This window comes from Phoxinus phoxinus (assembly GCF_949152265.1).
Source record: "Phoxinus phoxinus genome assembly, chromosome: 14".
Classification (NCBI taxonomy): Eukaryota; Metazoa; Chordata; class Actinopteri; order Cypriniformes; family Leuciscidae; genus Phoxinus; species Phoxinus phoxinus.
In genome coordinates, this window is record NC_136889.1 from 8,931,377 (window position 1) to 8,958,532 (window position 27,156).

The 27,156-nt window shown below is 38.8% G+C and overlaps 2 protein-coding genes and 1 long non-coding RNA gene across 9 annotated transcripts in view; 1 reads left to right on the plus strand and 2 right to left on the minus strand.

The window, feature by feature from the left end:
- slc4a11 (solute carrier family 4 member 11) overlaps window positions 1–18,443 on the minus strand; it is a 57,692-nt gene extending 39,249 nt beyond the window's left edge. For 3 of the 7 annotated variants that reach the window (XM_079634154.1, XM_079634151.1, XM_079634149.1), the window contains exons 1-2: window positions 18,207–18,443; window positions 26–76 (exon numbers count right to left, since the gene is read on the minus strand). In XM_079634154.1, coding sequence (XP_079490280.1) covers window positions 26–76; window positions 18,207–18,267 — 112 coding nt within the window. In that variant the 5' untranslated portion in view covers window positions 18,268–18,443. Of the gene's footprint in view, window positions 1–25; window positions 77–4,808; window positions 4,879–12,820; window positions 13,005–18,206 lie in introns of those variants that run through there. The other 4 variants (XM_079634153.1, XM_079634150.1, XM_079634155.1 and 1 more) reach the window with 3 other exon arrangements.
- Window positions 18,444–18,548: 105 nt separating this feature from the next.
- ky (kyphoscoliosis peptidase) lies at window positions 18,549–26,539 on the plus strand. The gene is made up of 8 exons (XM_079634156.1): window positions 18,549–18,567; window positions 20,131–20,254; window positions 20,421–21,019; window positions 21,097–21,211; window positions 21,441–21,558; window positions 21,639–21,830; window positions 22,285–22,475; window positions 24,013–26,539. The coding sequence occupies exons 2-8, from the start codon at window positions 20,233–20,235 to the stop codon at window positions 25,335–25,337; spliced, it is 2,562 nt and encodes an 853-aa protein (XP_079490282.1). The 5' UTR covers window positions 18,549–18,567; window positions 20,131–20,232; the 3' UTR covers window positions 25,338–26,539.
- On the minus strand, window positions 21,667–26,979 carry LOC307009930. Its single transcript, XR_013800127.1, has 3 exons — window positions 26,854–26,979; window positions 22,369–22,451; window positions 21,667–21,796 (listed from the first exon to the last, which is right to left on the minus strand). It is a non-coding gene; the product is annotated as an uncharacterized lncRNA (long non-coding RNA).
- Window positions 26,980–27,156: the final 177 nt, after the last annotated feature.

Sequence of the window (27,156 nt, forward strand, 5' to 3'; positions counted from 1 at the left end):
CAAACTCCTACAAACATCTACTCACCCATCTCTTGATAGAAGTACCCATTCTTAGCCATCCCTGAGGAGGGAGCCTCTGAAAGAGAAATCAAAACGAAGATTAACAAAATACTAATCAATAAAAAAAAACTGAGTGTGTGTTAAAATAACACAATGTGAGAAATTTTTTCTTACAGTATATGAGAACAAAAAAGATAAAACAGGTTTTATCTACCACCGATTCTTCAGTACTAAGACAAAACAAGCTACAAAAAAAAGGTTATCTTTCCAGGAATTATTATGGATTAATATGTTCAGGTGCTTCTCTGGCTTCTATTTTCTCGCAAAATGTGTTTTTTCCTCACCATTCACTCTATAAATGACAACACTGACAGTTACAAAATAAAGTGTGAAATAGTTATTATAAATATTGATCAATCTAGCATTCAGTTTAAAAAATAAATTCATTTAGACAACAGGATGGTTTCAAACCGATCTTCAGATCCATCTATTAAGTTGTCACCACATCACAATAGGTTTTTCTTTTCTTTGTTATTACCGAGATCAGCTTAAATATAGGAAAATGATTTATTTCTTTACAATTTTGAGTTGACAAATCGTGGCTGTGACCTGTGAAAATAGAAGCATAACTACCTACATTTAAATAAATAAAAATTTAAACTCACTATAAAACTTGCCTGTGTGACTTTCTGGTTACATATTAACATTTCAGGATGAAGACTTAGATTATGCAAAATATTGGTCAGTGTTGACAAAAACTTTTAAAAGAGGAATATTTAAAAAAAAAAAATATTCTTCTCTCTAGTAGTCTAATGTTTCATTAAACCATGCAAATGTATACCGTACCTCTGTTGTTATTAAATTTAATATTTGATGTACTGTATATTCAATTTTGAGTTACGGTCAGAGGACAATGATTTGTATTCATGATATAATTCATGTGGAAATTATTATTTATTTCAATGATGAAACATTGATAATCTCAAAACTAATGGCCGGAAAAATTGTCCCATGTTTTGTCTTACGGTATGTCTCAAGAATCAGCATATGACACACTAGTCGTACCCTTAAGATGGTCACTAAACAGGCACATATCTGCAAAACACAATTATAATGATACACATATACACAAAAACACACATATTCACAGCAACATGCTCACACTTAGGCATAAACACATGCACATGGATCCAGCACACATACTCCCACACCTGTGGCCTACATTCATTTGCTGCAGTTTAAGGGGATATTTATGAGGTGAAGTCAGCCGTGACTGAGGTTTCTCTTTCCCCACTTTCTGACTCCCTTAATTGTCAGGTACCTCTTTCCAGCCAAACACCCTCTCTAAAGAGAGTATGCATGGAGGGCTGGCATATATATACCACAGCACTCACACTTTGGAGCACGAAAATAAAACACACACCAAAACAACTTGCACATATCTCGTCCTGTCGTACAGAGAATAGACTACATCAGACATGCTGACAGAGAGTTTGTCTTATATTTCTCTTTAGTGACAGCACAAAAACACGAGCTGCTGTGCTGATATATTCAGCAGGATGTAAAAAAGCAGAATGTGTCAGTGCAGGAAACAGACTGTCTGAATATAAAGCTGAATGTGAAACTCCTATCAGCTGGCCAGTCCAGCATAAGAGGCCTCTATACCTTACAACCATCGTTCTGTACCTTAAATGTGTACTTTTTCAAATCAATTTCAAAACATTTCCTAAAGCCTGAACATTTATATTTAACAAAGACTATCTAAGCTAAAAATCTGATCATTTAAATTTTGATTCCTCTTATCGATTCCTTTGTGTGCATTTTAATATGACTTAAATCCATTCAAGCGCAAGAAGACCCACGCGCTGTTTTCTGTGCAGCACACACATCCAAAACATGCACAAAGAAAGCCGTCTCTCTCATACTGTATAGTGTGCGATACTAAGTTTTCTTTTGCGTATTTTTGCACTTGAAAAGACAAATACACACAAAAATATATAAGCACAGTCGGTTATGTCTTAAATGAACATAAACTGTTGACAAAGAAAAATGCATTTTTAACAGACAGTATACTGGATCCTCTTCCAGGGTCTAATATTCCTGCTGCCGTCTCTATAATAATGTTAATTAAAAACAAAAGACAAAGAGAAAATTAACTTGCTGTTCTTGACAGAATAACTTTAACTACTGTATATTTGTAATGTATATCTTATTTATAAAGCGCAGTGTTATTTTACATCTGATTACGGTTTATGTACCTGAAAATCTTAAAACACTGTAATTTCAATCATATCTTTGTTCAGTTGTATTTATTTGTGCGATTGCTAATTTGTCTATTTGTTCTTTTTTTAATTACTTATTGTTTACTGTACTTGTCTTTAGTAATGCTTGAAATGTATATTAATAAGGCTAGTTGTTTTTGCTATGGTATTTTTAAACCATAGGCAAAAGTTCCTTGTGTAAGTGTTCTTTAGCCTGTGGATTTTTGTTCATGGTATTCAGCTACAATTAAATGTTTTGCAATAAGATTTAGAATAAATGTGAACAATATCAAAGTTTTTTTTTTACCTTATTGGAATCAAAATTGGGAATTGCTAAGAATCTGTATTCGTTAAAATTCAAACGATACCCAACCCTACTCATGTCACTAACCTTTTATACAATGATTTCTTGAGTCTATTTTATTTAACCTAAAGGATCAAAGAATGAAATGAGTTTAAAGGGATTTAAGGAAATAGAGAAAAATAGTAAAATTACTAGAGTTTATTGCAAGTCATGCATTTAACTATTTGCAAATAATAATAATAATAATAATGGTGCTCCGATTTGTCGTTGAGCGGTCTGGGCTCTGCTCTAGTGCCCTGGGCACGTGGCCGGTAGTCCCGTGAGTTAATCCGTCCCTGTTCTTGTCTCATCACATTCAATAACGAATAGTAATTAGGTAGTAGTAATAGTATGTAGGCTATTTTCAATTCAAAATGGACAAAAAAAGTAGAATACTTTGCATGATTAGATATTGACTGTTAAAATGGAAGCACCACGCCTCAAGTCAACCTTCTTTGATTTGATTGGGTATCTCAGTCATTTCGACATTGACAAGAGCTGTTAGACTGCAGAAGCAGATCATCCTAAAAATGAAATTTAACTTTTTTGTCATCCAAATAACATACAGCAGACAGAGTGCAATAGAGTACAATTTGGCCTTTTCTGATAATGGGATTCTCTAGGGGGTGTTATAACCCTATAGTGGTTATGACCCAATATTAATTTAACAGAATTTTTACATGCGTGAACATGATCTGCCGGTAATGCCGGTAATCAATTTAAAGGTCATTTTAGACTAATTCCATCTTAACTGCTTTTTTGATGCTGATGTATGAATTTTTGTGTGTAGCAATACAAATAAAAGATGTTTAAAAAGCGTTGTAAATATAGTTTAACAATTAAATTTGTGATTTAACAGTTTGAAAGTGATACATGTCTCTCCAATTGTAGAGTCTATCCTACAAAACAAATATCATATCTAATTTTTACAACCGGGAGTTCTCAGGAGATTTCTACTGAAAACCTGTTTAAAGACATATTTTAGAATTTTCATTAGTTGAACAATCAAAACCCAGGGACAAACCTATCCTTCAGAGTCTCATAGCAGTTTACATCAAAAAAGACTTAGCGTCTACTCTGACTGATATTTATGATTACAGTAAAAGCCCCAAGGTCACCGTATAAGGTCACCCTTGCATTCCACCTCATACAATGCTATTACATGATCTTTGCAGCCCACCCAGGTCTAATCAACAACATGCACTTGCATAAATGACTTGAGCCAGCAAACCCATAATTCTTTAAATGTCCCCCCGTCGTAAAATAATTTAGGAAGCAGAGTGTAAGCTGGTGAGGCAGACGGAAAAACAACTCTCTCCCTCCCCTGCCATTCAAAGTCAGTGACGACACAGCAGCCGATTCGTATTCTGTGCATGTTCCCATCAAAACCGTCCCTAGAGACAAAACACCTTCAGCCCAGCCATGCCTACAGGCCCTCCGGAGGGGACGTAGTCACTGTGCTATTTACCCCCACTCTGACCTTTCACTGGGTACTTCGTCTCTGCTGCCTCCAGCTATGGGTACTATGTGACCAACCTTTACCAACCTCTGGCTCAACGTCTGATCTGAAGATATTTCTCTAATGCCACGTTACTGCATGCTTATTTTCACCGGATGCCGCTCACGGACCGCCTGTTGATATACAAAGGAAGTGAGCAGGACTGATAGAGGAAGTGTAGCTGCAGCACTTTTTTAGCCTTAAATCACTCAGGGCCAGGGACGGGCATGACTTTAAGCATCACACTTCCTCTTTACGGGTTACTGTAGGCCCGCTACACTGGCTCGAGCCAAAGCAGACTAGGGATGTCCCAATCAAGTTTTTTGTGCCCCTGATCCGATAAGAGTAATTGAATATTGAATCTCTGCTGATACCGAGTCCCGATACAATACTTGTATTTTCTTAGAGCTAGACGCACACTTCAAGTACATTAAAGTTATTCAAATAAATCCAATGTATACAGGGATGTACAGAGTTTCTCATGGGTATCTATCACTAAGCAAAAATTCCAATATAACAATTACTACAGTCATTTATATAAGTAATATATATAAAAGTGTAAAAATAATGAGAGATAAGGAGGGACAAAGAGACAACACAAAAGCTTATTTTGGAATACATCTTGATAAAATAAAAATCCTTCTAATCACATTAATGCAAGGAAACATGGACAATTGATAACTCAAATTCAAAAAACAGAAAATACCTGGTGCAGACTGAGAAGCGAACAATCTCCTAATATCTGATCATTACTAACACAGGAAGTGCTGTATTGGCAAACAGGAAGCAAAAGCTGGCAGAACAGGTCTTTATTGTGTGTGTGCGTGTTTGAATATTTGAATGTCAGTGTAGTTCTACTCTCAAGCACACGGATCATCATTGTTTGCATGTGCATTTAATATCATGACTAGATTCAGCTCAACTAGAGATAAGCTGATGTGTGAGTCACAGACTGAGGCTTAGTAACCAGTGAGTCCTTTCCATTTACACACACAGGCAATTTCAGGCTCCCTGCGCCAGCGAGCAGTGAGAGGGGTGTCTCTTTAAAGCTTGGTGGTCTGGTTGTTAAGAAATACTCTTGTATGTGGTTAGTGTGCAACAAAACCACAAACAGCCTGTGCATCTATTCGGTTTCCTACTCAAGATAAAGAGCATAAAACATGAAATACGCATCAGTATCGCTCTCTCTGTCTCCTTTTCCTTCTCTCGTTGCTTTCATTTTTGTATTTTTTTTTTCCAGACTAGACCAGACACGCTAGAAAAATACAGTCAGGATAGAACAACTCTCTCTGGCGAATAATGCAAATTTGTAGATAAAAGTACATGAAGATGAAACAACAGTGCAAGAGTGAGTGTGTTGTGCGCGGATGAGGTGGCTGTGTAGTTTGTCTGGTGTGAAAGCAGCAGTGTATAGTAGAGTTGTCCTCTCTTTCTCACACACAAACACACACAGTAAAAAGAGCTCATCACAGAGGTGCTAGGTCACACAAGACAGCCGCTCGATCTCATTGCTTCCTTCAAGACAGCAACCTTAATGTGATGTTCCTTTTTGTAATTGAACCTCATAATAAGTGCATCGGAAATTATGCGGCCGTCATGCATCCAGATCCTCGGGACTGATAACAGCAGTTCATGCTAAACTAAATCAACATTCACAATTTACATTTGCATTTTGTAAAAAAAAAAAATTAAACTTTCTTAAAGGGGTAAGTACATAAAAAATGAAAATGACTCACCCTCATGTCATTTCAAACCAGTATGACTTTCTTTCTTCCATGGAATTACAAATAAATAGGGACAGAGGCTGTCAGGCACCAAAAGTTATATAAGTACCATCAAAAGTCTTCTGTTCTCACATCTCATCATGGAGAACAAACGTGTCAGGACTCATTTTGACAAGCTATCTTTGGATGTATCATTGTGCACAGTGTTAACTGTAATTTTTAATTGGGTCACACTTTATATTTGGTGTCTTTTACTACTAATATATACTATAATAATGTCAAAAAAAGTACAGCAACACTTTTTAAAGTACAGCAACACTTTTTAAAGTGTCCTTATTACAAGTTACAAGCAACTAACCCTAAACTAAACCCTAACACCAACTCTGTAGTAAGTAAATGTTGTTGAAGTCACCCTGTGGTAAAAATCAAGTTTTTAATGTTGTTTATATGTCTATGTGGTGTGTTTATGCTTTATATGCTTTATATGTTTTATATGCTTTAAGACAAACCATGTGCAAATTCATGACAACACCATTGCAGAGTATTTTCTCTTTAAAACTGCAGTGATCGAAATTATTTATGTTCCCTGAAATGTTTTTTGACTGCATTATAATGATTTCTTAATTCAGAATATGATCAAGATTGCGTAGGTGGATGTGTTCTGGGAATTTGCCTGTTAAAAGTATAACATTTAAAGCCACTTAAATGTACGAAATGACTCGAAAAATTATTTGTTCTTTTTGATGAACGAGATCAAACTAGAGTCAGTAAAATGATCCGGACTTCCCATCACTAGTAAGTTGACAGAGTGAATCTCTGATCTGGCAATAAGTGGAGGCGGGGCTAATTAGCATATTCATAGATCTGCATATACTACTGTAAATGAAGCAAGGGTGTAGTACATTCAAGCTATTTTAAGGCAGGAAGAACATTTTTTCACATAATTCTTTTAATTTTAATTTTGGTGATCAAAGATGAGTTTTAAGGAATGAAATGATTGACTACAGGGTGACTTTAATTAATATTACTTATTTGTGTAATTATACTCTAAAAAGGACACCTTAAAATAAATTGTAATCCAATATACTTGTGTTCATCATGTATTGCAAAACGATTTTGCTGCTATTGAGGTGGGATATGGTTAAGGTTAGGTACAGGGCAAGTGGTTAGTGGTATGGTTAAGTTTAAAGGTGGACAACAGTCTAACTATAAATGTAATAACTGCAGGAATTTTAAAAAAAGAATTACAATGTAAAAACATGTATTTAGACAATAAATGCATTGTATCAAATTATTAATTTATGTTAATACAGTACATACATAGTAGTTAAAGAGACTTAAAATGAAGTGGGTTTTTTAATAATAATTTTTGTTTTCTTGATGCAAATATCCTTTAAATGTAGTCTATATTTTGACATATCTAAACATGCAAGCATTTTTAAACCATGTAGCCTATCATGTGTCTGTCTGTTAATCTCAAAGCTATTGTATATTATAAAGATATTGTTGACTATGAATGTATTGTAATAAGTCATATGGACTACTACACTGAAAATCTTGTGAATCTTTTATTTTATTTTTCATTTTCTGAGCTCAACAGCCCATACTATATTTTCAATGTATGAGAAGGATATTCTTCCAAACATCTTTCATATTCCACAGAAGCAAGAAAACCAAGGGGTTTGGAACGACAAGAAGGTGAATAAATGATTACAGAATTATTTTTGGGAGAGATATCCCTTTAACTTTTCATCAAGAGAAGAATTAATTTGTCAAGGAAATATCACGGCGCATCTCGGCAGGTTTGCGTAATGTCAAAAAATAAATCTAGTAAATTGAGTTTGTGAGGCTGTTACATCCAGCCATATGGCACCACACTCAGGCAGACCAAAAACATTAATCCCTGCCCTGAAAAATGGACAATGTGCATTAAAAAATTGAAGGTAAAAAAAACAGGGCACATGGCCTGCAATATAAAAGCACATCAAACATGTGAATGCACCTTTTACATAAGCCATTTACAGCTGTGTCACAAGAGAATGTACAAATACAGAAAACATGTGCTTTGGGTTCAGAGATGCTGTTTTGGAATTTAGTCGCTGTTATTTCACAGACCTTAGGTTTTTGAGCTCTTTTAATCCGGCTATACCTGTAAGTAGGGCCATGCTTTGCCACAGATATGACTGTGGCATATGTGGTGGATAAAGTGTGATAGAAAGAAAGATGGTATTTTGCTTGTGTAACAGGGTGTATTGATGGTCCTTTAGCATAGATCCACCTCGACTACACAGACAGACAGAAAGAGAGACACATGAGACAGATTAAAGGTGCTCTCTGCCACTTTTTAATGTCACTTACAGCCCTATGAGAGAGCGAGCAGGAAAGAGACTTAATATGCCTGCAGGCTTTTTGGCACTCGAGTCTCCGACTGCTAAGAGAGGGAATTCCTTCTGAAGACCAATAATGGCACACATACATACACACATGCTGGTCCTTTTGAGAATAAGAAGAGTGTGATGAGGCGAGGAGAAGGAGAGAGACATAGAGTTGTGTCTGTGAGGCTGCTCGGCAGAAAATTCCTTGAGAGAAAAAGCCCAACAGTTGACGATGCATTCTCGCCACAAATAAACCGTGGAAAGAGGCAAAGAAATATTAATAAGCATGCTGTTGTGGGAGTATTGTTATAACTCAATGTTATAATTATTAAATGAGGAAAATTACTGTTTCTGCATGCAAATAAGCATGCGGTCTTCAACACATAAAAAGATTTTAGAAAGGCCAAGCTGAATTAGCAAGTGTGACGCGTCACGCGACACACATTAATTGTCCTCTGCTGGTAGATGCATTTGACTTTAAAGTCTGGTCCAGTTCGGAGTTTATTCTGGTCAAGAACTGCCTACTTTCTTGGGAAAAAGTCTGACCAACATGAAATCGAACAATTATGTTGTGTTCTTACATGACTTTTAAGGGCACGTTTATCAGAAATATTTGTGTTTTGTATTATAATCAATTCAATGGACTCTTCTTTTCACAGACTGTGATGACACATTTCCACAGTTATTAACAATCATTATTTTAATGAACAAACAAATGTAATGTACATTTATAACAAATGTACAATCTCTAAAGATTGATTGACTGAAAGATTTGTCCCCCCTCTTTAAAGTCATAGAAACCCTATTGTGGATTTTTTTTCTTTTGCTATTGGAGCAACTGGGAAAGCAGAAATTATATTTTTGGTAGTTTCCGTTCACCACTAGAAGTTTACCTGACTATGACAACTTTGGCTTCTGAGAAGCCTGGAATGTGAAAAGGGTCCATAAATCGGCAAAAAAATTAAAAAGAGGATGCAGCAACTGTAAACAGCAATTGTTAAGAATGTGTGTACACATCCATTCAAGTGCTAAATATACAGAATATCCTTTATTCAAGTATTAAAAAATGGCAACCTGGAAAACAAATCCTTCCTCAACCTGGTACCTTGAAAGCACTCTTTTTTTCCACGTTATACCCTAGAAGATGCGTTGTACCGGCCAATCAGATCAGTACTGGCAATTTCAGCCGGCTCTTGCTTTTCGTGAGTGCAAGATGCATCAGTGAACAGACTGTGGGCGGTCTGTTGGAATGTCATCTGAGCATCGTATGATTGTCATAGAGAAAATACCCTTCTGATAATAGATTTATTAAATCCCTGACACAGAGTAACTTGTAACGCAGTTGTTATAATGTTATTCACATGTTCGTTTGAAATAACCTTTCATGGCAATTTGCAGGGAAATTCGGAAGCTGCAGCCATTTGAGTCTGTGCTTTTAGATGAATTTCAGATGGTAGGGATGTTTCTGCAGCGCACAGCTTGGCTGATGCGTCCGTCTCACCTCATTCTCTGAGTGTGATAGGAGCAATCACTGGGTGACCCTGATACTGATCTATGCATACTCTACACATCACATGGTGTTATATAGTCGTATGTGAGCCAGCGTCTGCCTCTCTTCATCTCACTCTCTATAAGCCGCAGGAGAAAATACGCAGAGCGGCGTGTGTGCAAAAGCAAACCACACCAAACAGTAACAGGAAAACCAGCATCTAGTTAACATTACGATGATGGCATTAGATCTCACTCTCTTTAGCCTATTTATTTCTGCAAAACATCCTCTTGAGCACAGGAAAGAGAAACGGAGATGGCGATTGAAAGAGAAAGGTAGACGTCAAGATCCAGTGACCGCAGCGCTAACATGCTTCAACATGACAGGCGTCTTTAATCACACAGCACCAAAGAAACACGAAGCTTAAATGTGTTTGCATGGACACTATTGTCCTGTACATCAAGGGAATACAGATTTTTCTTTCCTTTATATCTCGGCTGCTCTGGTATCGTGAGTGCTCTGCTGGGGGATTCCTGCTAATTGCTTGCACATTCCCTTCTTCCTCTATTAAAGCCAGGCCACCATTCCCCCTTACAATCTACAGTACCGCTGCCACTAGAGAAGAAGACCAAACCGGAGACAAAACATAAGTGAAAGAGAACAGAAAAAGGATACAGCTGTATCATAAGTGTCCTTATGAGGAATGTGAATTCTGAACTAAAACAGAAAGACTGTTTGACATTTGAAGGCCATGATGGTATCTAGTTTATGCCAAAGACGGTTTGTCATACAGCCTGACACGACGACTGACCGTGTGTGTTCTAGTGCATCAGAAAGGTGGCTGCGCATCTGTGTGTTTGTCTGCCATATGCATGTTGTGGCGTATCACAAAAGTGGCATGTGTGTGAGGTTTCTCCCTTGGCACGCGGGCAGCTTCGCAATCAAAGGTCGGAATTCATCAACACTGGCATCCTCCGACATCTTGAAGCAATCTAAGGTTTACTCCAAGGGTGGGCGGGGGGCGCGTCTGTTTGCCTGAGCGTGGGTGTTTGTGTGTGCGTGGATGCGAGAGGGGGTTCCTGACATTCGCTAACAGAAAGTGCGGACTTGAAACTTTTCCTGTGAGCTATATTTAATCCATTACGGAGAAGCAGAGGCATGTCTATCTACGATCAGACTTTTAGCGGAAGAGATGCCCAATTAATTAGGCTCTTGCAAACAATACACAGCACTTGGCAAAGTTCAACGTTGCGTGCATATTTAGGCCTCCAAAAATATCCACATTACGACCGTGTCTGTAAATCAGAAGAGGGTCAGGAGGATCAATCTCTCCATCATGTGAACGCCTGTGACGGCTGCTCACTTTGCACTCACAGACACCGCTCTTTGTATGAGAGAGGATGCCCATATGGCTGTTTTATAGTGTACCATAAACAGAGGAGATAAACAGAGGAATGTGTGATTCTAATTTCCTTTGCAGACTGTAATGTACAGTGGGTGGAAGACAAATGGGGAATAGAAAAGTCAGAGATTGCCTAACCGCATTACCAACCTCTCTGGGACCCGGCGAATAACGGTATACGCACACGCACAGATAAATTAGAAGATGCACTGCCACGCAAAGTTGATCGGCCCTCCAGAAAATGACATCTATTCATATCCCACCATCTGCAAGTGCAAATGGGACGTTCAATAAGCAAGCATGAGGGAAATCGTAAATAAAGGAATATGGGTACAAAATGTCCAGCTTTCATGTGTGTGTAATGAGAGCAATCACGATGCTCGTTAGAGAGAAAGACAGTCGTAAAAAGATAGAGGACATCGTTTATTACATTATCCTCATTATTCATTTTATTTTCTCATCCATCCGTCCATCCACTTATCCAATCAAGCAACTTCATTCCTGTTGCAATTAATGTTCACCAACATTAAATTATGAATCGCATATAAAGTTCTCAGATGGTCAGTGTGCTGATGGCCCATGACCTGCTCCAATGACATTGAGATTCTGTGGAAAATATGGTATTGACAGAGTGCCACAACGATTATCCACAAGCCGAGACGGCCACAAAGTAAGTGTCAATTACAACAGCCTGATCAAATGCGCACTTGATGCTTTGTGTCACACACACACATAGAGACACACACACGTAATCACACAAGGAGAGAAAATTGAGACATCAACTGATTTGAAGTTCAACCCTCGGGCGAAGGATGCAAATCACAGTCTCATTATGTATGTGTGTGTGTGTGTGTGTGTGTGTGTGTGTGTGTGTGTGTGTGTGTGTGTGTGTGTGTGTGTGTGTGTGTGTGTGTGTGTGTGTTTGTGTGTTGGGGGGAAGACGAGCACAAGATTTAGTGTCTTCCCACTTCTATTACCTACTGTGTTTACACGGAGGCTTTGAGCGAAGGGAAAGGACAGAAAGAGAGCGATGAAGGTGCACTTGTGCGGTACGACAGTGCATGTGTGTTGCATGCGGTATTAGACTGACTTCTCACAATGAGATTAATTGAACAGCAACATTGCGTACAAATAAGACCTACTCTCCCAGAAGACTACCAACTACACGTACCCGCTCGTTTCCACGCGCACTCTTGTACCGCCTGATCAGGCATATAGGTTTTGTTCCTAGCACTGCCCTAGGTACTTGATTTTGATCTGTGTTTTGCATTAATCTCTTTTCCCATGTCTCCCTCTCCCTCATTTATATTTACGTGCGTCGCGTGTGCATCTGAAATTTATGTGCGGGTATCTGAAAGTCGTGATGTCATATTTCTTTTTTTCCTGTTTACTCGACTAAGATTAACAGCGTAAAAACATTTACGACACATTCCAGAAAACCAGCCCCGAAAAAGCCTGTCTGCATTCCAGCATAACGCACCCCAAAAAACAGCAGCAACAGCAGCAGTGGTGGCAGCGTGTGAGAAAAACAATCCACAGACCTGCAGGATTCAACAGAGAGAAAACTTACAACAACACACAAATACACATGCATCCTCTCCACTGCACATGTTTAGCACACACAGTCTCAAATTTCAGGGAACCCTCAGATCCTCAGTCGTGACGGGGCGCAGGAACATGTGCATATGTGTGCGTGTGTGTATGTGTGATAGTGCATGTGAGTCTTACCGGATGGCACGAAATGAAGAACTTTGTTTGCTTCCATCATTCCCTTCTCAACCCATAATCATCCTGTAGTCCTGACACTAATGAGGGCAAGATCACCTCTGCTCCGGTCTCCTCTCTCTCCCCTCCTCTCTTCACTTCTACCTCTCCCTCTCTCTCTCTCTCTCTTTCTCTCCCTCCCTCCCTCTCTCTCTCTCTCTCTCTCTATCTCTATCTTTCTTTCTCTCTCTCTCTCATTCCTCAGACATATTTAGTGAGTCAGCCTTGCCCTGCCTCCGCTGAGCTGTGACTCTGGGTCCTAAAGCCTACATTTCCTGCGTTTCACTTTGCGTACTTGATGCTTGCGGTCATAAATCGTCACGACAAACTCTTTCTAGTATTTAGCATTACTTTTGTATGAGAGAGAAGTGAGTCTGTGCCATAGTCAATAAAATGTGTATTCGGATAAATGATGCATGATTTTAATACAGGTGGCGTGCCTGTAAGATTACAAACTCATGTCACTGTAATGCCCTTTGTTTCTTTTACAATAACATATAATGTCATTCTAGAATCAAGCAAAATCATTGCATGCTAGAAATAGCCTACACACCCTGTTGTGAGGTGTGGTGCTTCTGGATTATTTGATGCTGTTATTTTTGGTGAAGACATGTTGAAACAATAATGTTTCAGAGAGATTTACTGCAAATATGGCTTCAGAAATTAGTTGACCCACATTATAAGCGTCTTGTTCTCAGTCAGCTGTGTTTGAGAATCTACACAGTGCAACACTGTCTTTGCAAGGTGGCAATACGGTTAAATAAATGCAAGAGAAAATAAATTCAAACGGATGTTAAAAAAAGTATGCGATATAGAACATTATAGAACAAAATAGAACATTATTGCAGTCGAATAGATTTTGAATGACAAACATTCTAGCAATTTAAGTCAATGGAAGACTTTTTTTAAATTAAACTTTAATTTTAAATTATAAAGCTAATGAACCAAATATAAATACAATATATTTTGCACTCATAAAAGAAAGGATCTCTGAAAAATGAAAATTATTTGATCCTTTATTCACTCCAAACCTGTATGACTGTATCTTCGGTTTAACATAAAGGAAGATATTTTGAGAAATGTGTTTTTTATGTCCATGCAATGGAGGTCGATGTTAACCAAATTTGTTTACTTACTGTACCAACATTCTTCAAAGTATCTTTTGTCTCTATAAAAGAAAGTCATACAGGTTGGTACTAACATGAGGGTAAAATTTTCATTTTTGGGTGATCTATCCCTTAAAAACTATCCATTTAAGTTTGAACAGTGGCTGAATAAATTGCAGAAATTTGTGGAGTAGTAGTAAATGAAAAAAAAGAGGATGATGATTATTAAAAAAAAGAAGACCGTAAACAAAAAGATGATGATAAACCAAAAGGCAAACAAAAGAAGTAGAAGATCAAGAAGTAGAGAAATGTTGAAGCAGAAAAAGAAACAATTATGATGAGGAAGAAGGAGTAAATTAAAAAGATGAAGACAAAGAAGAAGCAGCAGAAAACAATGTTGAAAATGAAGAAGGCAAAGAAGAATAGAATGTTCGAGGAATTTCTAGCAAGCACTGTAATGACTCACCATTCCAATGGCTGTTTGTTTTATTTCTCTGTCGAGTGGGGTTGGGGGGGGCTGTTTTTTATTTCAGCCCTCACAATAAGTCTTATAAAAAGTGTAGAACCCCTCTCTCCTCCCTCCATTTTGTTGCCATCAAAGGCTCTTTCCACAAAACACACCTGCTGGCAGCGTGTAAAACAGTTTTTAGAGGCATGTGTGTATGCGTGTGTGTGTGGCTGGAATGTTCACACAGCTCTTGTGTAAACCCTAGACTGTATTGTGATGCACTGCTCTTTTAAACTATTCAGTTATGGCCAGACAGATTACCTCCCACAATATGACATGCAAAAAAGCGCATGATTTGGCCACCTACGCTACAAACCATTCAACCCAACGACACTTCTGAAATACCATACCTCACAATCATCATGCTGTCCGTACATACACGTAGTCTGATTAATTTTAAAAGAGACATGGTGTATGTGGGGTGTGAAGGGTTAAATCCTGATGTGGGCACAGGATGCTGTGGGTACACAGAGTGAGGTCAATCTCTGACCTTGCTATTGTCCTTGAGTTCAGCAGTTGTCCGGAGGTGCCAGACAAACACACATACAGCACAGCGAAATATTTGGGCTAGATAAGGGACGCAATGTGCATTGCCCAACAGAAAGAGATCCCTACAGCAATCCAAAGAGGGTTCTGGGTGACGCACTGCCCCCTAGTGCCCCCCTAGGGTTTCATGTTTTATGGGGACTTTCCATAGACATGTTTTTTAGACTGTAAAACCGTATATTCTATTCCCTAACCCTAAACCTACCCATAAAACAAAACTTTCTGCATTTTTACATTGATTAAAAACATCACTTAGAATGATTTATAAACCGTTTTCCTCATTGGGACCAAAACATTTCCCCACAAAGACAAGGATTTCGAATATGGCCATCTTTGTGGGGACATTGTGTCCCCATAGAATACCTAAACCCCACACACACACATGCTGTCACTTGTGTGCCCTAGACCTCACTTCCTATCTGTGTTTAACTGTGATAGTCAGATCATAAGCTTCACAGGAAATGTTTTGTTGTCTTTCTGGACAAACAATAGGTATTGGAGATTTATGGGCAGTGACTGCTGACTGTAACACTTTAAGTCATGAGGTACAACCCCAAAACGTCACTTACCAACCTTTTTGCATAATTCCTAAACTATCCATTCACATTACAAACACAAGTAATAAGTAAAGCTGATCATTTACTCCCAAAAAGATGTCAGTGCATTTCAATTATTAGCAATATGTTTGACTTGCATGTGGATAAAGAGGGGTATTTTCTAGCACAGGTCAATGTTCAGCTGCTCAAAAAATGATAACTAAAAAGAAATCATACAATCATTGGTCTTAAACATATATTTTGACTATATTGCTTGTAAACTTATAAGTTTTTCTGTGATGTATTCTTGATTTTTGTTACATATTATGTTAATTTGTAACCAAGATATTTATCTTGTTATCAAGCTGGCAATTTGCTAAATGTTCTTGTGATAGTCCTTGTAATTTGGAAACATTATTAATCAAATGTCCATTTTGTTAAAAGGGGATTATTTTAGTGAAAAAAAAGCAAAGAAAGCTTGACATATAATGAAACATATAAAGATTACATCTAACAAAGAGAAAATGATTAGAATAAAATAAAAGTTTTTGTGGCTGGGCAAGTAAAAATCTGAACTACTGCAGAAAAAAATCTTTACTTTTTACTTTTATTGAAGTAGCGACAGATATTTTCTTCTGTACTTCACATCTGAGTGAAACTGATTATTGAAAAAGAAAAACGTAGGGTGGGACATAATTCTGTCCATTCTGTTTGTGATTGGGTCTCAGTCCACTTTCCATTTACACTCCTTTCTGGAATGAACCCCCTGAATTGAAATATTAGTATGCCCTGCAAAGGCAAAATGCAGTAACTACACAAGATGTCAAAATGGGGTTTGTTATGCTGATATCAGCTGTAACATTAATTGCACAAAGTTGAACTAGTTTTCTTTGTTACATGAATTAGGGTCAAGCCCTGCAAACACCAGCTCTTTTTGAGTTTGCTTTACACACACAGTGAGATTTGTATTGTATCTCCAGGAAGAGCCAACAGTCAAACTAAGTGAACAACAAAGGGTGGAGCTTCCTTCCCCTGGACCCTCACCTAATGTAAGTAATGTATCAGTTAGAGTATACGTGTCTGTTTGAGCGCATGTACATGTACACATGCTTGTGAGAGAGAATGCATTTGCATTCACCGTGAGATTTGAGATGAGAAAAACAATAGTTATATCTATATCTAAATAGCTTGATATACTAGAGCCAATCTAAAATGATGTTACAATGGAGCAAAGTAGTCTGTCACAATATTTACTGAATTCACAACCTAAGATGATACAATAACGAAGAGAGTAACAAAAAATTTGAATTGCCTCACACTTGTAGTTCTTTATTAGCTCCAAGGCCGAGAGAATATGTGGGAGAAAAATGTTATGTCTACAATTGTACTAAGGGAACTTTTCGTTTCTTGTCAGGTGAACATAAATTTTAAATGGCACCACTGCTGTGGCGATTGCTGATATTTATAGGTGTGCAATGATGCCTTAAAAAGAGGCTTTGATCAGATATCCTGATAGCTTTTGACTTCATGAGTCTAACAACTGAAAGACAGCAGAATAAAAAGATGACTCTTTATCCAGCAATCCTTCCTTCCCTCATTACCCTAAGAGCATGAGCGCAGACAGCTTATGTGAAGCTCTATTGTATAGCAAGCTATTGGGACACTCATCCTTTTTTTTTTTTTTGCTCAGTCTTGATAAGGAACAGAAAATACATCTTAATCATGAAAAAAAAAAACAGTGAAGGTAATTATGCTGATACAAAATTATTGTTCGTTGCACACTTTTAATTTAAATGTGCTAATATACCATGACTAAATTGGTTTAAAAAAAAGTGCAGAATCAAAGATCAGATTTCAGTTTTCAAAAAAGTATTTTTTAGGAAAGTCCTAGTGTCTGTCCAAATGACTGCATGTATATCAAATAAAGAGATTTATCAGATAAAGAGATATAAAATAAGATTTACATAACATATACAATTATAATATAGGCTATATATAATTATAAATTATACATTTTTCTCATGGTTAATTAGGTTGGGCAGCAGTTATCATTTCTGCACTCTAACTTTGACCTTGTGTCAGTGGGATAACATGGGCTAGACAATATTAGGACTGTAGCAGTGATAATGAAGTTTTGATTTATGAAAAATGGCATATACCTTAAAATTACAATGGTAACATACCACAATGCGACATTGTATAAAATATAAGTGGCAACTTTCTACGGGGCACCGTCCACTTACATGAAAAAAAAAAAAAACGAATTAATTAAAAACAAAAAGGCCCTTCTGCTTTATGTAGCCTACATCCGATAATTTATTATGGCTTTATAGTAGGCTAGTACAAGTAACTGTATGATAACTACGGTTGCCATGCAAATGCTTGTTACTTTTTTCATAAAATGTAATTTAGATCAAGAGTAGGAAAACAATATTTGTTGTTTTTGTAGTAGGCTATAAGTTAGTTTATTCACTTGTTACGCAGAGAGCGAGACATTCAGTAGGCTACGGCTTTCACAATAACATAAACTTATATTTTTGACACGAAAACTCGTACAACTGTTATCACAAGCATATTTTCTTAAATATTTTGTTTTTATAAAGTTCATAAAGAAAATCACCTTGTCCCTTTAGATGCAAATATTCCTAACTTACCTTCAGCAAAGCGGTTAACAGTCACTCCCCTCATGTCTTTACCGTCTTTATCCGTCTTCATGACGTCTTTCAGTTGGTATACCTTAAAATTACTGAAATCACATCCAGGGGAATGTTTTCTGAGAGTTAGTTTACCTTTATATCCAAACTAACTAGTCAAGTTGTTCTCTTTTCTCCTGAGTGTGAAACACTGGCTGGCATATTAGCGGCGCGCGCGAGTGTACCGCAGGTGTGCATGACAGCACGAGCGCAAGGAGTGCAGCACGCGAACAAAAGCTCGTGAATCTGGACCAATCACGCTCCAGCAAAACAGAGAGACTGGACGACACGGATGATCCATCAATATCATTACTGAGTAAATGTAAGTGGGTAAACAGATTTTGTCCTGAACATCTTAAACGTGACATTAAATGAAGCACGGATAACTAACATGTAGGCTATAATTTAAAACTAGTATGAGGGAAAAAGTTTCCCCACTAGAGAGCGCGCAGAGAACGCGGCACACGTGCACTCTTGGCAATTTGAAAGACCCTGCATTAGTTTTATAGATGATATTTTTCTTTCTTTCTATATAAGTTGTGAGTGACTGAATGTGGATTCTTTATTCAGAAAACTGATATTTAGCTACTTTCAGAATTTGCTTCAACTTTAGAGGAGAACACTGTGTAGTCTATTCTCAATACTGATCATTGACAGCACTGGACATTTGTCTCCCTTCTGCTTCTCCCTGTTTAGTTCGTGGAGCCTCTACTAATGAGCTGATGAGTTGAATCAGGTGTAGTAGATAAGGGATGTGCAGTGCAGTGCTGTGCATTGCAGGTGAAGGATTGAGAACCAATGGCCTATTGTGTTTTCTCTACATGCACTTTTAAAAATGCAGGTTCTTTTTTGGCATATTTGGTTCCATGAAGAAGCTTTAACATGAATTGAACCTTTCAAGTACACAAAAGGTTCTTAAAATGTTCTTCACACTTAGAAAAAAACGACTCTTAAGAATTGTTTACTGAAAGGTTCTTTGTGGAACAAATAATTATGGTATGCGAAAACCCCTTTTTGTAACCATTATTTTTTTTAAGAGTGTAAAATATAGATAAAAGACAGAACACACTAATGTTTGTTACTGTTCAAGGCTACTTTTTGGACTTTTATGTTATCACATCGTGAGCAGGAGAAAGACCATGTCTCCATCACTTCATGTCCTCGTGTTATCTACAAGGCTGCATGTACATAGAAAAGTCCTTCATTTTAACATGACGTAAACGAGAAACAGCAAAACTTATGCAGAGAAGTTTTATTCCAAAACCTGGAGGGGAGAACTTCATGAATAAACACACAACTCTAGTCATCGCTATTTTGGCACAATGCCGATGGATAATTGGTCAGGGGTAATTCAGCCTGTTAGAGGGGGGGTATGTAAGAAGACTCTTGAGGGCCCCCGACAGACTGTCTGACATGGAGCCTGAGCCAATGAGGATGTTTTTGGAGGAAGGGTCTCTATGTATGGAAATAAAAACTGCTTTGTTTTCCCGCACATAGCGACAGTATCCACTAAGGTCAGCTTCAATTTCCATATTTACAGAAGGAAGGTAATTTGGAGTACGATGTTAATGAGTCCAAGACAGGCACTGAAGGAGAATTGTTGTGATGAATTATTGTTATTAATGTGTGTGTGTGTTCCACTTTATTTCTTCATCCTGAGTAGACTAAACTTTCCCACAAAGACTTTAATACCCTTAACAAGGTCAAGATAGACATTGTTTACGCATATTTGTTAGCTAATAAATTTATCAGTTACCAACCACAAACTTCTTCACCCTTCGTGCCAACATCAAATGCCCTTCTTTCTACCCCCCTCTTGTATCTTTGAGCTCATTGGTTGCTATGATAAGTCCAAGTGTATTTTTAGCGTGCTATCCTTTCATAGGGGTGGACACAGGGAGAAAATAGATCGAGACAGACCCCTGCAATAGACAACAAAACTTGGATAAATCTGCCACTACCAACACTTCTGAAAGTGACAGAAGGTATGAGTTTCACAACAGCAAAAGGTAAGATAATTGCATTTCAAATGTATTTTGGAGCTTTTTAAAACTAAGAGATCATTTGAAGTATGTTCTATGTCATTAGATGTTCGTTTCTGGGTTTAATGTGATGCAACAAGCAGGACGAGGTATATTTAGATGTTTTCTTTTCCTTTCATTTGCATGGATGAAGCTCAAACTGATCAACAACCAATCACAACAAAAGACAGCAACCGAGGCCGCCAACCAGAAGAAACCACCACAGACTCAAACAATGACACGCAGAAACAAAACTTTGATTTGAAAGTTGAAAATGGTGTGGTGAAATACAAACTTCAAAATGTATCTGGAAGCCATGAGAACAGCATGAGGGATGAGAACAGCAGCAAAGTCTGTTTGATTAATAAGAGCCACCGAGGAGGTTCACAGTCAGTGGAGCAAAATGACCCAAAGCCCTTAACCATTGTACCGATACAAGAAAATGCGGTTTCACATAAGGTGCTATTAGAGAACTATGAAGGGAAGTTATGTGAGGAACAAAGGCCGAGCACAAAGCGTCAACTGTCCGCCGAGAGCGCGGCGAAGTCAGTGAGTGTAAGAAAGAGGAGCACTGTGAAAAAGAGCCAAGAGGAGATTGTGAAACCCCTCTCAGTTGCCAGCCCTGGCACGCAATCTGGGAGACCTTATCTACCTGCAGTCTCCTCCTCCCAGAGGAAACCCAGAAAATTGCTGTTCTCCAGCTCTGATATTTTCAACAAAGTGGACACATTCTCAATCAAGAAAGGAAAAGAGGTAACAGACAACACACAAGTCTTTGTCCTCTTTGTTCTCATAAACAATAGATTTAGGCATGAATATGTGTTTTTCAGTTGAGGGAGCTGGAAGTATTTGATGCTCAGAAGATTGCGTGCGCAGTCACTGAGGGGAGCAGAAATGATCTGGAAAAACTCAGGGCCATATGGATCTGGCTATGCCATAATATTGGTAAATGCACATGCAAAAAAAAATGCATCATGCACTGTAATTAACTAAGTATTGGAGTATGTTTTAGAAGAAAAAAATATTTCAGCTTTTCTACTTTAAAGTTTTACTTTTAATTCAGTGTCGCTAGCAATTTATGGGTGAAAAATGGTTTCTACTAATCTTTTTTTTTTGTTCCACGTTTATGAATGTACTTCCTCGTGCAAAATGTCTTATGCATCTATGTGCGTAGAGTATGATTTAGAGGGATACCTTGGTATTTCTCAGAAGATTTGCTCATCTGATGAGGTCATCAGGAAGGGAAAGGGTGTATGTAGTGGATACTCCAGTCTCTGTGTGGAAATGTGCAGGTAAATGGCCACAGGTACAGTATGTACATACACACATCATGCCAGTAGAACGCGGCTCTGAACTTTCTCTTTTTCTCTAGGGAGCTGGGCATTGAGTGTGTGGAGGTGGGTGGGTACAGCAAAGGCATTGGATACCAGGCCAGGCACAGTTTAGCTGAGAAGCGTTCCGATCATGAGTGGAATGCTGTCTTCGTGGGGGGTCAGTGGTGGCTGCTTGATGCTTGCTGGGCCGCTGGCACTGTGGATATGAAAAGCAAAACATTTATAAAGAGGTCAGGCTCCTCAGAGTGTCAGTTATACATATCATACGGTACACTCATACTGTCAAATCACAAGTAGTTTTACATACACCATTGTTTGTGTATATTCTACAGCATGTAAGAGTTGGGTTCCTGGGAGAGAGAAAAAATGTCTCAGTAAAATTATATTTAAAAGCTTAGTTTTATGATCAAAGTACGCTAGTTTTTATTTTGGGAAGGAAAATGAAAACGCACGAAAAAACAAGACTGCAACCACCCATTCCCATGAAGCATTGTGAATGACTTAAACAAGTCGGTCTCCTAACTTCAAGTCGGTCTTAATAAAAAAATTATCTGGTTGGTTTGGTTTAGCAGATATATGCAAATTTGCAGTCTCTCTTCTGAGAAAATCGGATGCAAAATATTGAGACACATACTGCAATGAAAAACAACTGCAATAATAAGTATTGATGTCGGTTTCTTTCAGGTATGATGACTTTTATTTCCTGACTGAACCCAGTGAGTTCATCAACTCACATTTCCCTGACGACGAGACCTGGCAACTACTCACCACATCCATCTCTATGGAAGAGTTTGAAAAGAGACCCTTGAAGACCTCAGCATTTTATCAGTTTGGATTGACTCTCACTCAACCTGCACAGTACAAAACTTTCACAGGTATCATAACATACACTAAAACATACACTATCAATGCAACTACACACATGCATAATAGAATGATTCAGAAACTCAACAGGGACGATTAGTGAAGCACACACACTGTTACACTGCAATGAGATAGTAGACGGCTGCTGGCATCAGCTCGTGTTGAGAAGCTGTGAGAAAATAGTTTAGACTTTGCTGCAGCGATAAGACTGTCTCATGAGAAAAAAAGTTATTCTAAGTAAGACTTACTGAATACTTTCTATGGCATGCACTGCCGCAAAAGCAGGCAAGAATATTAAATAGTGGTACCAAGAATGGCTGCATACACACTGAAGCTATGCAGTGTCACTCCTGGAAAACCCAGGGTCTCGAGATGCATTTTTTAACTTGACAGTGCCTTAAAAACGACATCTTATTTCTTCTCTGCTGACGTGTTTACTGGTGAGGGCGGGACAAGCTGTCACTCACATGAGATCACAGCATTAGCAAACTACAAAGATCCAATCAATTCCTGATGGACAAAATCAAGTCCCACCCTACATTTTTTCTTGTTCGAGAAGTCGACAGATGGACCGATGCCTAAGTCCAGGCACTTCTCAACCTTTACGCTATGGAGTTGTTGATGTTGAATGGCATGCTTAAAGGCCCACTGAAGTGCCTTGAAACCCACAGCATTATTCAATGTGTTAAAATAATTTCTACTGAAACAGGAAGACATTTTGAACAGCTCCCCTTTTTTAAAATAGCACTTCGTTTAGATCACAGACAGCTTGGCTAGAGCAGTTGAGCTTGGTAAAGCCGCAGTTTCCTCCTAATCTGTAACCGTTTCTCCATTTCGCTTTAAAATATAGCATTCTGTGCAGAATTCAAATGCGTCCGAGTCCGATACATTTTCTGGTCTGCGTTGACTCACGCATATGATCCGCTCTGAGCTATCGTGTCTCTGGACCGGAGCAGATTGGGCGCACTGCGGCAGTTTACGTGACACTAACAGGAAACCAGACTTCATTTGCCCCAATGGAAAGTGTCTCCCTATCCTCCATGTATATAGTGTACTATGTGCCATTCACCATGTAGAAAATAGTAAATGTGTGAACAAGTGATCGATTATAGCCGTAGCTTCAGTGTCTATTTATCATGTAGGGGGCGGGGCTTCAGATTCTAGAGAGCATTTGATTGGATATAAAATCTGATGAGAAGCTGAAGTGCATAGAAATGTCATCAAAATCATTAGAATATCTTCTAAATGCAAATTTTGTAATTGTTTTGGAGCACACTAGCTTATAGATAACGGTAAGGCTAACATATTCATACTTAAAGCCAAAAAACTTAAATTGTCAACCAGGAAAATGGCTCTAAGGGAACATTTAGTTCACAGGGGACTACCCTGGTGGCTAGCTCCTATGACTAACTGTTGCAAAAGCTTCTTATGTCAACCATCGTTAGGAATTTAAGAATGTGGTTGTCACTGCCAAAAAATTCCAGTGTGAACGTAGGCACAATATTACTGTAACATTGTATTAAATGTGTCAAAATTGGTTTTCCACAGACGATGGGGAAGCAATTGTGTCGGTGAGATCCTCTAGACCATTGACCTTTTCGTATGAGATGAGGCAGCAGGATCCCGAGACAGGAACTCTGAAGCAGGAGGAGGTTGACAGCTCCTGTGGTCTCTTGTCAGTTACTCAACATGGGATGAAGCTGCGATTACTGCCCTCAGAGCCTGGGGCCTATGAGGTGAAGCTGTTCGCCCGACGAGAGGGTGAACCTGGTGTTCTGCGGTGGGTTTGCTCTCTTGAGCTGGAGTGCTCGAGTATCCAGAAGAGACAGGCCCTTCCTGATAACCCTTACCTGAACTGGGGCCTGGCGGCAGGGTCATCGGCTCTAGGTGTCAAGGGTTGCAGCATCGCAGGAGAAGAGGCTGTGGAGGTGGGTGATGGTGGCGAGTGCAAGGTGATCCTACACACAACACGACCTCTGATGATGGTGTGTGAACTCACGCACCACGAGCTTGACGCCGCTACGGCCAAGCGCTGCCTTGCATTGCAAATCACAGCAGAGCAGCTGGTGTGCAACGTCATGTGCCCGTACAAAGGATTTTACCGGCTGTCCGTATTTGTGCGGGATTACGATAGTGGAAGTGGGACTTTTCAAAACGCCGGGAACTACCTGCTGCACTGTCAAAGTCAAGGGTTGAATCCAAATGTTCTGTATCCTGCAGACCTTGGCTTGTGGTGTGGTCCCGGGATGCGCACTCAAGAAGCCGGACTGTCCCATTTCAGCCACACAGGGGCGATAGTGAATGCACCACAGGGGCGGTGCAACATCACCTTCCATTGTGCCACGCCAGACCTGCAAATACACGCTGTCCTCTGCGCTGAGCTCCACGAGGAGGCCCATTTTCCTCTGTCCCGATATGTACTCCTGACATTTACAGAAACTAAGGTAACTGTGAGTGTGTGCGTGCCCAGAGCGGGAGTTTATCGTCTTGCTCTTTATGGACGGAAACCCCCTCAGCAGGACTACATGTCGCTGTGTGATTATATAATCAGGAGTGTGTGTGAAAAGCCTGGAGATCCGTTCCCCGGTGTATATTCAGCGTGGGGAAGAGGGTGTGTGTTGCTGGAGCCCCGCACAGGTGTGCTGGGTCCACAAAGATCAGTGAGTTTTCGCGTGCGGGTATCAGGTGCTCAAAGAGTGTGTGTCGTGGGGGAGAAACGAACGGATCTGAAGATGAATAAGAGCAGAGTTTGGGAAGGTGAGGCAGTCACAGGAAATGCCACACAACTCAAGCTGGCTGCTGTCACTAAAGAAAGCAATGACATGCATGTTCTCATGACCTTTGATGTTCTTAACCTGGAGAAGGAACTGTGAACAGAGCATACTTTTGTCTAGAGGACACAAGGGCTATGGTCACACTGCAGTTCAATGTGGTCAAAAGTGTGAACCTCGATGATCTGCTTCGCTTTCATAATATTATTTGAAAATAAATCAGATATTTATCTGTAGTTTGAGAACACTACAAAAAAATATATAATTTTCATAGAAATATGAAAACATAAGATAAATTAACAACAAGCTAAACTGTGTAAGATAGAGTAACTATCTTTAAATGTAGCCTACTTTTTTCATTCAAATTAATTAGATTTATGCCTGAAAGACTAACTTATCTGTTAGGGGAAGAAGAATAAACTTAACTCAATACATGAACATATTTGATATTTTTTACATTTTAAGAATTATATTTAATTCTTAATATAGCTGGATGTAATATCTGGACATTTTGAATCTGGAAATAATCAACAATATGAATGCAGTACTTTTGCTTTAAATTGGTCAAAACTGACAGTAAATTCTTTATTTTATTTTTGATCAAATATTTCTTTCAAAAAGATTTTTTTTAAATTGTACCGACCCCAAATGTTTAAACTGTGGTCTATATTACATTTGAGTATAATTGGAATTGGGCGCTTTGGCTTGTAGTGTGAACGTAGCCTAAAATAGGGGAACGAATAGAGCAAAGGCATACGTTATAGAAACATCTCCAGGTCAAAGCGTGATAATGGCCACTCACATTTTAAATAAGCTGTTTCTTAATGACATTTATGTCACTGTATGTGTGTGTGTGAATGCTATATTTGCATTGTGACACAGAGTCTATATCTCACCTGCCTCTTAGGCACTGCAAGTGTCAGGGACATAAAGTGACACTCTGATTAAAGCAGATTAAAGGGCACTCTGGCCTCAGTGTGTGTCCAACAAAAAGGGACAATTATTGTCCATCCTATTCATCAATCCCTGACAGTGATCAAAAGGACAGAGATGACCAAACACCTGCCATGTTCAATGTAGCTTGAACATGATGATGCATGACGCTAGCAACAGCAAGGTCATGGGTTTGATTCCCAAGGAATGCATGACTTTTTACAGCTTGAAGTCAGTATCTGCCAAATGCGTAAATCTTAATCAAATTGTATTCATAAATATATATATTTATGCAACAAAGATTTAAACTTGCTTTGAAAATAAAAAGCTTTGAAATGCTATAAATGTACAAATATATTTTACAAACAGATGGTTTGATTGTGCTAACATCCAAAATGTAGACTATCTGGATCAAGCACCCAGTGTCAAAATCTCTCTTTTCTCCACTATGAGGAGCCATGGGAGATAAACAGGCCTTAGTAGGGTATGCATGATGCAGTCATAACAACCGGTGCATCAGAAATGAAACCTTGAACTCGTCCCACTGGCCAGTGAGAAACAATGGCTGCTATGTGTGCAAAGGGTGGGTACCGTCTCCAGGGAGAGATGAAGGGAGCCTGATGTAAGTTGAAAGAAATGTGGGTATTGTATCTGCAAGAGGGTGAGTGCATTGTTTTGAACCCACCTTAGAGCAGAACGCAGGCTGTATATATAACCAAGTTTGGGCTGGGACGTGTGTGTAGATCCTTGGGTTGCGTTAGAGTCACAGTGGGTTGAATACCAGTGTGGAAGGTGGGGTGGGCAGTGAAGGCCAGGAAAAGGATGTGTGTGGTAGGCTTCAACTTGACACACAAAACAGTGTTCGATTACATATTACAGATACACATACAAGGTTATAAATAGCTTCTGTTGTTGCAGGCCCCAGAGATTAGTGTTTAAGCTGGGTTTGGCATCCTTAAAGATGTTATCACCATGTGACAAATCCACT

Bases quoted from the DNA above. Each gene is read 5' to 3' on its own strand.
- ky (XM_079634156.1), top strand. From the start codon at position 20,233: ATGAGTTTCACAACAGCAAAAG. The intron at 20,255-20,420 runs GTAAGATAATTG...GCATGGATGAAG, and splicing joins GAGTTTCACAACAGCAAAAG to CTCAAACTGATCAACAACCA. The intron at 21,020-21,096 runs GTAACAGACAAC...TGTGTTTTTCAG, and splicing joins CAATCAAGAAAGGAAAAGAG to TTGAGGGAGCTGGAAGTATT.